At 41.6% G+C, this 13,535-nt stretch overlaps 1 protein-coding gene across 1 annotated transcript in view; it reads left to right on the top strand.

Annotated features, from left to right (window-relative positions):
• LOC140994316 (protein kinase C alpha type-like) overlaps positions 1 to 13,535 on the top strand; it is a 103,432-nt gene that overhangs the window by 52,840 nt on the left and 37,057 nt on the right. The window contains exon 3 of the mRNA XM_073463887.1: positions 7,300 to 7,382. Coding sequence (XP_073319988.1) covers positions 7,300 to 7,382 — 83 coding nt within the window. The remainder of the gene's footprint in view (positions 1 to 7,299; positions 7,383 to 13,535) is intronic.

Here is a 13,535-nt window from a genome sequence, read left to right as displayed (position 1 = left end):
CTGGAGTGACGAATGAGAGTTTATAAATGTTTGGTGTGTTATCTGATATGTGAACAAGGCAGAGGACTTCAGGATGAAAATGCTTGATAATGGCTCTGCTTTACTCCAGTGATGCTGCATTGTTCCAGCTGCTGGAGTTTTTAAGATAAGAGATGTCACGGATTCACATCACATGCCATATACTGTAATTTAATACCAAAACCAGCATTTTTCCAGACAAGCTGGCTTTGTCAGGCGAAGTGTTTGTGTGGGCGTCAAATTATAGTGCATGGAATCTGAGAAGTTTATGACAGTCCTTATTTCTGCATCTAACACAATACGCAATTTTGGTGGTACTCACTGTGTGAATGTATGATTGAGATGAGTGCAGGTGGCTGTGAGTGTACTGCATATAATGTTCAATGTAAAGTATTTATTTGTGCTGCCTGCTAAAATGAATTATCTTCACCCAAAAATATTTGCTTTTATTGTTACATTTATGTCCTGGCCACCTTTGTTTGTGATTTTTGCTTTCTTGTGATTCCCAAAAAAAGAGAGCGATATAAATATCATCACACTCTTAATCTCTTCTGCCTTCTGTAATCTTGAATCTGAATACATTATAATGGCATTACTAAGGAGAAAATTGCTATAGCTTGATTTAAAGTAACTATAGTCATTATAGAGTCTTAGACTCTACTTATTTGCATAACAATGAAAAACGTACCACAGACTCTTAAAGTACAGGGTGTATTGATTTAGACAGTGGTCACTGTTACTTAGTATTAAACGGATGTCATTAAAGAGATTTATAGGAGGGAGTTTAGTCAATGTCTGCAGCACCCGCCACACAGTAGCCTTCTTTACTTTAAGGTCAGGATGCACAAAACCTGTTTCTAAAATTTTTTTTTCTGCCAAGGTGTTACATCAGAGGATGAATGACTGTTCTCTTATGTCCTGTCACAGTGATGCACAATGGTGTCAGCTTTAATACCCACAACTGTAAGTTATGATGATAGTGGATACAGACATCAATGCGGAGAAGTATGGCTGGTGTTGATGGCGAGGCAGTGAAGTGGCTGCCTCAGTGCTGTTGACCTTTAACATCACTTTATCATCATCACCACAACTGCAGCTGAAACCATCAACTGCTGCAGGCGGTGGATTCAGCAGCACTGTTACTTTTTAAAGTTAGTTTTTGATTTTAATCACACTTTCTACACAACATTTGATTTAATTTTGTTACGCTGGGTTTTGTCGTTAGTGTGTAACTTGACAGTGAGGTAACAAGCTGATGTTAACATTGCGTGTAGTCTTGGACTTGTTGGTGTCATTATATCATTATTGTGATATAAGACTTTATACTTTATCCTCTTAGATTTTGGATATTGTGATATGGTAGAAGTGTTTTTTCCCCTTGTTTTAAGGCTGCATTACAGTAAAGTGATGTTATTTTCTGAACTTACCAGACTGTTCTACTTGTTCTAATACTTTACCCACTTAGTCATATCTACTACACTATATACTATACTATACTATACTATACTATACTATACTATACTATACTATTATCTATATTGTCGCAATATAGATATTGAGGTATTTGGTCAAAAATGCTGGTAATATTGGATTTTTTGGAGTCCTAGCGAGATATATATCACGTATCGTAATATAGCCTAAAAATATTGCTGTATTATTTTGAGGCCTTAGTGCCCAGCCCTGTTTGAAAGTATGCTGATACTGGCCCTTTGTTAAGATGGGTGGTGATGATTTGATTTATGTTGTTCCACACTCACAAGAATAAAACACTGGAATGTATCTTTGAGATCAAAAATATGCGTTGCAGTTAACCCTCGTGTAAACCTGTATTCAGTAGTAATTTATTGACAAGCTAGTGGCCCTTTTTGACATTACTCCCTTATTATATCATTATGCCCATGTAACCACTCTCCTTAAACTAGATATTTACAGTATGGAGGCATACTCCTCACTGAATCCTGGAATTTGAAATGTAATGTGTGTTTTGGTGAGACAATTGGATCACCAACAGTGCTCTAAAATGAGACTGGCAGTTGTGACTAAATATATCAACCAGGGAGAACAAACCTTTATCCAAGCCAAATTTCTTCCCAGTCCAAGCTAAATGGTGCCTGTTTATTGATTTCATCTCATTCCCTTTTTCTTGGCCATGGAGTTATTGTTTGGTGATAGTGGTGAAAATCATCCAGGCATTCAAGTGGAGAATAGCGCCAAGGGTAATAATGAAAGCTACCCAGTCTGGGAAGAGAGCCTTTTGTTAAAGGCACTGGTGGACTGCAAGGCCTTGATAGTTCGATCTAAACTCATTTGTTTTTGTGGGGTACCTTGGAAATAAAATCAATTTAAATATCTAAGAACTCTTGTATTAAATATTTCACTCTTTCTCATTTCCCGCCAGTACTACTTCAGGAAATTCCTCCAATGAACTTGTGACCTGGACAAAAATGTGGAAGAAATTGATTTGCCAGTGTGGAATTAGGAAAGAGACTAAGCTGTGTTATCTTCTGGTGATTTGGTGTCTGTTGTGCTGGAAGGCAATAAGTATTGATTTGAAAACCCTCATTACACTCTCACTTGCTGTGTTATTAATCCTGTCCAGAGAGTAAGGAAATGATTGGGTCAGAGGCAGACAAATACCTCTAGTTACCCTCACAAACCAGTTGGAAACACCACAAGTTAGATGCTTTCCTTTCTTCAAGGTGACTAAGCTGTTGACACCCCACATCCCTGAAAATCTCATTTCTTTCAGGATGGTCCTGGTCTAATCCAATAGCTCTTAATAGCAGCAGCTTTTAATAGAAACTGACCACCCTGACTGGCTTGTCCTCTGTGTGCTTCACAAGCATCCTAATGATTTTCCGAGATAAATATACTTGATTAACAGACTAATTAAAACTCCCCACTGTTGAAATATAGAGTACATTATTCCCTGACAGTAATGCAGTTAGTTTGAAGCGAGCTTGATGCCTTTCCTCCTAATGGTGATGCTCCACTCAGATTGCGTCCTATGTGATGTATGTGTTGAACCTTGGTGTTGCCCCAGAACAAGACCACTGGGACAAATGATCGCAGGCAGCCGAGCTCTAATGAGAAGTGCAGCAGACAATGAGATTCAACCTCCTTCATCTTCAGCCTCTCCCGACTTCTTCTTCTTTGTCTCACTCTACCTCTGCAGCGAGCATTTATACCTTTGAACTCGTTCGTCTCTCTTTGTCTCGAACATACTCCTAACAAGCACTTCCATAGATCTCTGGAGACAAGACTTTTTAAATTGGCTCCATGTTGCAGACATTTTTTTCCAAGCCAGAAAACAAGAATTTAGGTGTTTGGATTGACTAATTTAACTTGAGCAACAGCTTCCAACCCCCCACCGTTTTAGTGACTGTACTGGCCAACCTCAGTAGACTGTGGAGGATCGTCAATCCACTGTCATCCACTCAAGATCACCTTTTTTCAAATCTTTTGCACCTTCAACGCCTCCACAGCACAAAATATATACATATGTATTTTTCTTAGCACTTTTCACTGCTTTATTTTGATAGTACAGTCGGAAATAGACAGGAAACAGGATGAGAGAGTGACGGGCTGACATGCAACAAAGGGCCACAAGTCTGATTCGAACCTGGGCCACTCCAGTGAGGACTTTGTATGGGGTGCACTACCGACTGAGCCACTGCCCCCCCACAGCACTTTTTTACGTTACACTACACACACTACACTACGCTTGCATTGCTGATATTGCTGATTTCTACACCGCATTGTTCGTTTGTATTCACTTCAGATTTTAAAAAATGTCTAATCTTTGCGTGTAATCCTTGTCACAACCGTTGAGCCAGTTTGGAAGGCATAAAATAGAAACAGCTTATTAGGCACCACTAAGAGTGCCAAAATAGAGCAAATTCAAGTTCAGCACTGACCACAGTCAGACATGGCTATCTGCCGAAGCTGTTCAGCACATTTTGTATTTTATCTGGAGTATAAATCAGAGCACCAAACAATTGCTAAAACATAGCCTGATTTTCTACTGGCTGGTTGATATGATATAATGTTCTCACTTCTATCCAGTTCGTGAAATATCTATGTCTGGTAGGCCTTTCACAGGAGAAATGCACTGCCGTGGAGGGGGTTGTAGTTATAGATGAACTAGTAGCGTCAATGAGAACTGCTGATGATCATTGACAGGAACAAGGAAACTAGCATCCCATATAGAAACTCAAACTTCAACCCAAACAAGACAAAGGTTTGGTGCAAACAGTGCTCGCTGTAACATCCTGTGTCGGTCTCAGTGAATCAGGTCTGCTCACACCTCTATCAGCTATTTACCGTGGGATGAATTATGGAGGTAGTGAATCAGTGAGATTTATGAGCTGTCTGGTTTGTGTTCTGCCGGTGCTGTGAGTTATGTTTCATGTTGGTTATTGACCACGCTGAGCGATGGCTCCTAGGAGGCATGAGGGGGTAGTCTGGGTTGAGTTGTGGTGGTGTGATACTTCTGTGTGTGGGGGTTGTATTGATTTTCCATCATCACACGTGAATGCCAACATGTCGGTAACCCTATCGCTTCCATTAATGTACATGTACAGTATATATAGAAATTTTAGCATCATGGGTAGAGAAGCTGGCATGCGAGCACAGTGCTACAGTTACTGAGTCCCACATTTGTGAAATCTGGGCTGAGAAAGTGGTTTATCTCAACAAGCTACTACTACACTAATGTATTTCACTCCAACTGGAGCTTCTGTGTGAATATTTACAACCATAGCCATGGTGTCGGAGATAAAGAACACTTAATCGCCAAAGGAAAACAGAGAATTGTAGATGACTGGCATGGGCTTAGCTGGTCCTGCCAAGTTATTCAAAAGCATCAAATGTTTAGATACATCTCTTGCAAACCACAGTGATAAAATATTCACTATGCAATCAGATATCGTACTATTGAGGGTGATGGTTTGACAGCCTTGTGCAGAGGGAAACAAAGGTGCATTTTACCAACACAACTGAAGCGGAAATCCAAACAATACTGCTGGTATTGACCCAAGCACTGTCTGTGACACTGTTTAACCTGCGTGTCTGCCTCCTTCATAACAAACAACCTTTAGCTGAAAGAATAGCTTATGCACTGGGGACATGTCAACATTACTCAGTGTATTTCCAGTATTTTGAACAGAAATACGCTGAAGTGAATGCATTACAGAACATTTGTATGTTTTATCATGACAATGCCATTTCCCTGCTGAACACTGATGTTTCTAACAGCTGCGGACCAGTAAATATTGATTTCTTTTGCGGCCTGCATCATCAGAAACTGAAACTACAGAGGGAGTACGCAGAATGCACAATACATGTCTTTCTGTGTAGCAATGCAGCTGCAAACAAACACACACACACACACACACACACACACACACACACACACACACACACACACACACACACACACACACACACACACACACACACACACACAGAGCTGCTGTTTGTCCAAGCGTCAGTGATACAAATGTTGCTGCTGTTCAGGTGGCAGAGAAAAATGTAGTTAGGACCACAAAGGGAAGAAATAAGGAAGATCTAATATGAAAAGAACGTATGTTGGCCTATTATTGACCAATGATTTCGGCATGACCAATGGCTCAGTATGTAATTTACAGTAATATATGCATATGCAGACATGTAAGCATCATTTAGTGTGTGGCCCAGATTCATTGTGATAATGTGCATTTTGAGAAGACAGAAATTATAAACTTTGTGACTTATGACCCGGGCACAATAATGTGGTGTATAAACCGGATTCATGAGCCACAATTTATTGGAATCTAATAAATAGCTTAATGTTCTCTGCACATAAAAGCTATGCAAATGGGCTGTTACATTCATAAATATCTGTCTTTATTCATGGTTTTAGGCGAGGCAGCTCTGTGACAGGACAGATGGTGGATGGAGTTTTGACTCATGCCAAAACAACAGCGATCACAAGTCAAAAATAATAACTGTGCTCACATAACAGCTCTGTCATTACTCAGTTTGTGTTTGCATGTCAAAATTGTAATTTAGTCTTTTCAGCTGAAAGAGGACATAAATGGTTATTTAACTGGTAAATACACAATCCCTGAATGGAACAGTTGATTGAGTGGTGATGATAACAGGGATAAATTATGTCAGAGGGTGTGTGATTGGTCATTGCAGCTGTATGTTTTACGCATCACATCATGGTCTGTTCTGTCCATCACACCTCGACTGAAGCACTCAGTTATTTGTGTTTGGGTGAAGCTGTTTGTTAGGGATGCGGTGGAAATACGAGAGGTGATCTGTAGGTGGATGCATGCACGGGAATGAGATAGGCAGACACTTTGTGTAGCTTTCCTCCTTTGCTGAAGCTGCAGTGAAACTGAAAATCAGGCAAAAGGTCTCTGGAAATGCATCACATCACCAATGCAACACAAACCACTAATGGAGTCTAGTCCTAAGTGAAGACTATTGAAAACTGCCAATTCAGATGCTTTCATCTCATGCCGCAAGTGTCGGCCTTGAAAACATCAAGTCTGAGGAAGAAAGGGAGGGGCGTGCTCCTCGATCCAAAGGAGAATGGGCATAAATAAGACTTATCTAGACACATTTGTGGTGTGAAGTCAGAACAGTGAGAATGTACAGTTTTATTATTTATACACATACAGTTGTTTATACCAACCAGCACACATAACTACCTCCCCTGACCCTGTCTCGTCTTAGTGTCAGACTCTTTTTGAGAGCCGGTAACAGGCGCCTTCCTCCACTTTGCATCGGCTGCTTGCTTGGCTGCAGACTACAGTGCACTCATTGACCTGGCAGTGAGAGTGACACTGAATGCTCTGACAGCGTGTAGGCCTGCATGTGTTGTTTGTGCATACACATGTGTCAGTTTGTGGATGTGTTTGCCTGCGTCTGAGTGTGCTTCGAGTGCATGCAAAAGTGTGTGTGGTGTCTGCTTTAGCTGCTGTCATGTCAGTGAGGAGGTGGCACTGTACTGTGCAATAAGAGCAGTCAGCCTGCAGGCAGGACCGGCCATCTGGACACATGGTGCAAGGAGCCCAGCCCAGACATCAGTGGTTTTTCAGTCCCTCTCAGTGTTATCAGATCTTGCCTCTTTCTGCTGTCTGTCAACAATGATCAAGTGTATTTCAACCATCACGCTCTCTCTCTCCTTTTTTGTTTCCTCCATCTGTCTGTGTATTTCTTTCTGTCTGAATCTCTCTCCACATCTCCCTCTCTTAACACTCTCCTCTCGTCTCTTTTCTTCCCCTGCAGTTTGCTGTTTTGTGGTCCACAAGAGGTGCCATGAATTTGTCACGTTCTCCTGCCCAGGGGCAGATAAGGGGCCCGACACAGACGTAAGTAACCAGAGCCCAGCTGTTGCCTCTCACGTGTGTGTCTCGTCATTGAAGAGCATACACAGTACTGTCACCAATATATCATCAAGGCCTGCCTCTTTTCCTCACACACTTTGTCTGGTTGACAGCTTAGCTGCGATGTATCCATTTTGTATTATGCTCTGTTGCCACACATTCCAAACATCTGGAGCTGCAGAGTGCACATTACCTCAATTTCAGGTTGAACAATGTGTAGATGGTTGAAGTGATATGATCAGCCCTCTTTATCGGGATGTTGATAACAAGCTAACTATTGACAGCAGCAAATTGACTCACATATAAAAAAAGAAAAATATATGGAGCGCCCACTAGCTCAGCTGGTAGAGCAGGCGTCACATGTCCTCGCTGCAGTGGCCCAAGGTTCGAGTCCGACCTGCAGTCCTTTGCTGTGTGTCACCCCAGTCGACTGTGACTGTTCAGTCGACTTATGATTGAATCACAGCAGCAGCAGGTGGCTAATTCAATTCATTCAGCTTTAATGTTCCAGTCGAGTTACTATGTGACACCTTTAGGAGAAGTGATTTAAATATTCCACTTAGTTGAGTCACTGTTTCTGAGAAGAACTGGACATGAGATGATTCTCTCCCTTTTAATAATGTTATCAAAAACAATATCTTCTACTCTAGGCTGTGACTTCATAACATACTGACAGTGACCTTTATCCTCAGAAGAGTCATGGAGACCAATCTGTATCTCTTAATTATAATTTCAATTTATCCAGGAGGACTCGGTTCACACAAAAGCCGATTGGTGGATTACTGTGCCATTACCTGCTCTGGCCCAGAAACAGATGGGAAGTGTAGGAGTGGTGGCCAAAACCAACACACCTGCATCTGTCATGGCCAGACTGAGAGATACACATGGTCTCAACAGCTGGCTGCCTGCAACTGTCTGAATTAATGAAAACACTAAAAAGAAAAATAATTTTAACAGTACTCCCAGTTTTCCGAGCACAAATGCTCATTTGAATTAGCCTCTTGGTATTATTTCATGGATTGTCAGTGTAGTTTTCTGGGTCATTTATACAAAAAAGGGGGCTTTAACAGTAATGTAGTTTTCTGTTGAGGGAGACCTATTATGCTTTTTGTTTTTTCCTTTCCTTTCGTGTTTTATATAGGTTCTTGCACATGTAAAAGATCTTGAAAGTTAAAAAGTCCACACCAACAGAAGAGACTTTGTGAAACAGGCTTTGTGACATCACACTACGTCGCGATATCACACAATTGCATAATTTCTGCCTAGCAGCTAGTTTGGCCCATAGTAATTGATTCAGAACAGCTTCTCTGTTGTTGTTAGCATGGATGGTTCAGGCGTGTGTGAGCTGACCAATCAGAGCAGGCTGGGCCTTAAAGAGACAGGAGCTAATAGTGTTAGCTAGAGTGTTTCAGACAGCGGGGGAATACAGTGCTGCAGCACTGGACAGTATGCAAACACTGAGGTGTTTTTTGAGCATTAAAGCATGTAAACATATTCTAGTAGTAACCCAAAATGATATCATGAACCTGAAATTGAGCACATGTCTCCTTTAAAACCATAAAATGCAATTTAAAGGATTTCTTTTATTGGACTATCAAAATAATTTGAGATGCTCACATTCACTTTTTCCTCGGCTACTAGTACCACCTATATGCCATCAACCACTGCTTACCTACTCGGTAAGTGTGAAACTCCATTTACATGCCTCCTTGCCTGCTGGGGATGCGTAGCCTCTCGGTGTTGCAGCAGCTCAGCCCGGCCTCTGTAACTGGAGATATGTCAGTGTGTCATTCAAGATCATCAACCCAGACTCTTTAAATAGAGCACGCCGCGGATGTCACGGAAGCCATAACAGCAGAAAATAGTCTGAGCCGGCCGGGGGATTCTTGATTTGAGCAGGCACTGAGGTTCAGAGTTGTGAAGGGACTTCAGGTTCATCGTTAGCAGGACAGTTGAACTTTAATGACCTTTGACATCTGTGTGTTGTAGTTATCCCCGTTGCTCAGAACAGGAGTACACGTATTTAATCTACATTATTTATTCCTGTTGGACACATTAAAATGTTTAATTAAAAACTGCAAAGTTCTACCATCTCCCAGTTGAGGTTATTTTCTTACTTAATGTTGCTGTAAAGTAATATAAATGAGCTCAACATCTGTTTCCTGTGAGAACTCTTGTAACCCAAAGCTAGTGTGCTGATACATTTTTGCTGTGGTTAAGCAGATATTATGTGGCTTTTTACTTTAATGCTGTTTGTCATTGCCGGACTTTATGCAAGGATAATGTGCTACATACTGTATCTCATACACAAACAGTGCTTCACAAAACTAGAAATCCATTCCTAGTAGAGCATAAATCACTTCGAGCACCAAAGTGTTCAATTATTCTCAGCCTTTTGTTCACGCTGAGACTCTGTATAGTTCTTTAGAAATCTGCAATTTATGTCACAGCATGGCCACCGCCAACCCTGTCTCCGTCTTTAAGACATTTTATCTCGTGCCGTACTAAAATATTTGATGCTCCAGTTTAATATACATTTCTGTGCACTTAATAGTACTGTTGCCAGGGGCAACCACACATATTACATGGCTTGCTGCCTCCCAGGCGTGCAATCCAGGAAGGCAATAACTCCCATGGCCAACAAATATCCTGAAGATCTGCAGTATCCAGGCTACCTGCATTTTATGACTCATGTCTGTGTTTTATAACTCCCCCCCGGATGAAACAGAGCCACCAGATCTTTTCAGTAGCAAACTCATCACGAGCAGCTAGCCTTGGTTTGACGGGGCAGGATTACCATGAATACATTCTCCTCACAGCAACAGCCTCAGGGCGCTGTTTCAAGGGCGGATAAAGGCTGCACATACTCACACATGAGAATCACTAGCAGTTGTGCCACAGTGTGCATATTCAGTGGTGCATTTTGAGATTCGGTGTGAGGGTGCCAGCTTTTGAGGAGAGAACTAACACTTGATTTGTCTCCCAGTTTCACAGGGATTGGAGCAGATATCTGTCTGGTCAAACCACTAGATTCTGTGAAATGTACATCATTGTTTAGGGCTGCAACTAACAAGTATTGTCATGTGTGACAATACATTTGCTCTATAAAATCCCTAAGATATTCAGTTTAGTGTCGTAGAGGAGTGTGGAAACCAGAAGATATTCACATTTAAGAAGCTGGAAGCAGAGAACTTTGACTGTTTTTTTCTTGAAAAGAAAATGACTCAAAACGTTTTAGCGATTATCAAAATAGTTGGGTATTAATTTTATTGTTGAAAAGTATTGATTAATCCTTGCAGCTCTAGTATGCAGAACCATATTAATAGTTAGGTATCCTTTGATGTAGCTGCATTTGAACACTTTTCAGATTAGTTTGGTTTCTGCTGCATGCCTCAAGGCAACAGAACGCTATATTTTTCAATGCAATCGAAATGGCTAAAGGTCTTCAGACGAATAATCTGTTTAACAGAAATTGCTATGAAATTACATTAGTTTAAACCTGTAACCACCGCAAAATGGAAATTTGGCCTTAAGCTGGTGATTTGCAGTAATCTGTAATAGTATCGCTTGTAAGCACACTCCATGCTAGTACCAATTAGCCTGATTAAAGCACTTAATTTAACAAAATGTTTTCGTTTGACTGCCGGGTGTAACATTACCAGCAGGTCGAGTAAGTTCAGTGCTTTACAGGACAAGACCATCAATAATGCAAGAGCTTCCCGTTTCACTACAGGGACTCAGCAGATGAAACTGAGAGGTTTGATGTGCTTGCGTTTACGTGGGTGTGTGGCTGCTGCATCATTGATGTCCACTTAACCGGTGTAGCACATATGACCCGGGGCAATCTGCAAGTCTTTTTGCACTGATTTCCCCTCTGCTTGCACACATGGACACACACACACTCACTCACTCACGTATATTCAAACAATCACCCCTTGCCCCTCAGGGCTGTTCCGATAGCATTGACAGAGTAACAGAGTTAAGCAGCAGCACAGTGCCCTTTCTGTCTCCTCTGTTCGGAAACAGACAGAACTGACCAGAGGGTGACATGGCAGCCTGGCAGAGCTCAGACACAGATATACACACAGAAAATACTCCAGTGCCATTTTGAATGACGATATACTGTATGTAAGGATGTTCTTCACAATATTCACCAGTAAAATGGTGTCAAAAACACAGCCTCTAAATCTCTCAGTTAAAGTTATGCAGTCATAAGGTGTAAACAGTTAACCTGAGAGAAATCTCATTTGTAATATTAATGAGGAATGCCGTCGGCAGGAGTGATCTAATATTTAAAAGGGTAAATCACACCGGAGGAGATGGTTTTGGCAGACTCCAGCAGCTCTGGGAAAATAAGGTGTTCTGGTGGCGAGGCTTGGGACACACACCGTCTCATGACAAGGACGCTGCTTGGCAATTGGAAACGAGATTAAACTGGAGTGGAGCTAAATTACATCATCAGTGCCACAGGCATCTTGGGTTGTCACAGGCAATGGAGCCTTTCATCTGTATTTTTAGTCCATTTCCTTCTAGTGAGGGTGTTGGCCCTCTCTCTTAGGCAGGCCTGTATGGGCCAGACGTTTTGTCTAAACACCTTTTCATGGTGTTCATCTTTCAGCCAGCCAAGTCAATGTCAAGCCAGTTTTATTTATGTAGTGTCAATTCACAACAGTTATCTCATGACACTTTTTACTAAAGCAGAACATCTAGACCATACTCTTTAATTTACAGAGAGCAAGCCTTCCCCCACGAAGCAAGCACTTGGCAACAGTTATGAGAAAAAACTGCCTTTTAACAGGCAGAAAACTCAGTGCCAGTTGAAGGAACATTTAGACTTCTAAAAGAAATCTTTTTATACCTTTTTTCTTTTTTTCTATAATAGAGTTTTGGGTTCTGGTCTTTGTTTGACCTAAGGTAAATCAATGCCTTTGAAGACCATGCTGCAAACTTGTTGCTCTTACCTGTTTTGATCAGAAAAAGGTGCCCTGATATCCATGTAGTAATAGTTTTCTGCATTTTTCTAAATATATAAATGCAGGTAATTATTGTTATTTCAAGATTCAAGAAATTCACCCAAATATTTTGTGATTGTCTACACCTTTTCTCACGTAGCAGGATTCAAAGTCTGCTTGCCCGAATATAAATCTTCCTGGTTATGCCTGTGTGACGTAATGGCCCTTGTATCAGTGTCTGCATGAGTCAGCCTCCCACCCCTTACTGTGTCGAATCCCAGCACATGCTTTCTGCACACGCCCCTGTGGAAGCCTCGGCACAAACGCTGCTACCAAGGAAACATGGTCACAAAGAAACTCGATGCTGCATATTTGTGCTTAGTGCACTGATTTTATTTTGGTGTGTGAGTGCTGACATGTCCTGCGGAGCCCTGTGAGGCTACACTGTTTTAGCAAAATGAGATCATTGTACACACAACATGCCTGAAAACACATAAGATGTGCACATAAAAATCACACTGTAAGAAGTGCCTGACTGGATTATCTTCATGGCTGGTAGCTCGAGCTGCAGGCCGCAGAATGTGCACATGAGAGGAGACACATCACAGATACTCATGTCATCCTACAGGGAAAAAGAGAATGTACTCTACTCATATAGTATGTCTAATGAAGTTTGGCCTCTTTCACCAAGCTGTATTCATTATCGAAGAGGAGCTGCCCAGTTGATGATGTGTTTGGAAATGCTGCTGTGATGTCCTCCTCACATGCTCACAGTGTGTAAAGCTTTGTCATCTGATATCTGCATCAACACCAGTTGCTCAGAGTGCATGATGGATGGGAAATCAAGAATAAGGGTGAACATCCTTCAAGTTAAAGGTCCCATACTGCAGAACGTGAGATGTCCATTTCTTTTATGATTGTAAAGCAGGTCTAGGTGACCTGTGAAAGTATCAAAACTCTCAGTTTATGGAGAAATGCATTCAGCTGGTATTCAGAAACTGTGCCTTCAGACGAGCCATCAGGACTTCTGTAATGTTGTGATGTCACAACTGTACAGTCCAAGCCTCCAGCCACGCCACCAGCATGGCCTCCTCAGTAAAAACACCGGAAGAGCTGATGCAGAAACACAGTGGGTGGTGCCTGCTCAGGCCTGTGAGAGTGACCAATCAGAGCAAACTGTGCATTT

The sequence above is a fragment of the Pagrus major genome, chromosome 4, assembly GCF_040436345.1.
Source record: "Pagrus major chromosome 4, Pma_NU_1.0".
In the NCBI taxonomy this organism is placed as follows: domain Eukaryota; kingdom Metazoa; phylum Chordata; class Actinopteri; order Spariformes; family Sparidae; genus Pagrus; species Pagrus major.
Note: the sequence above shows the minus strand (reverse complement) of the source record. Positions and strands in the feature narration are given on the sequence as shown.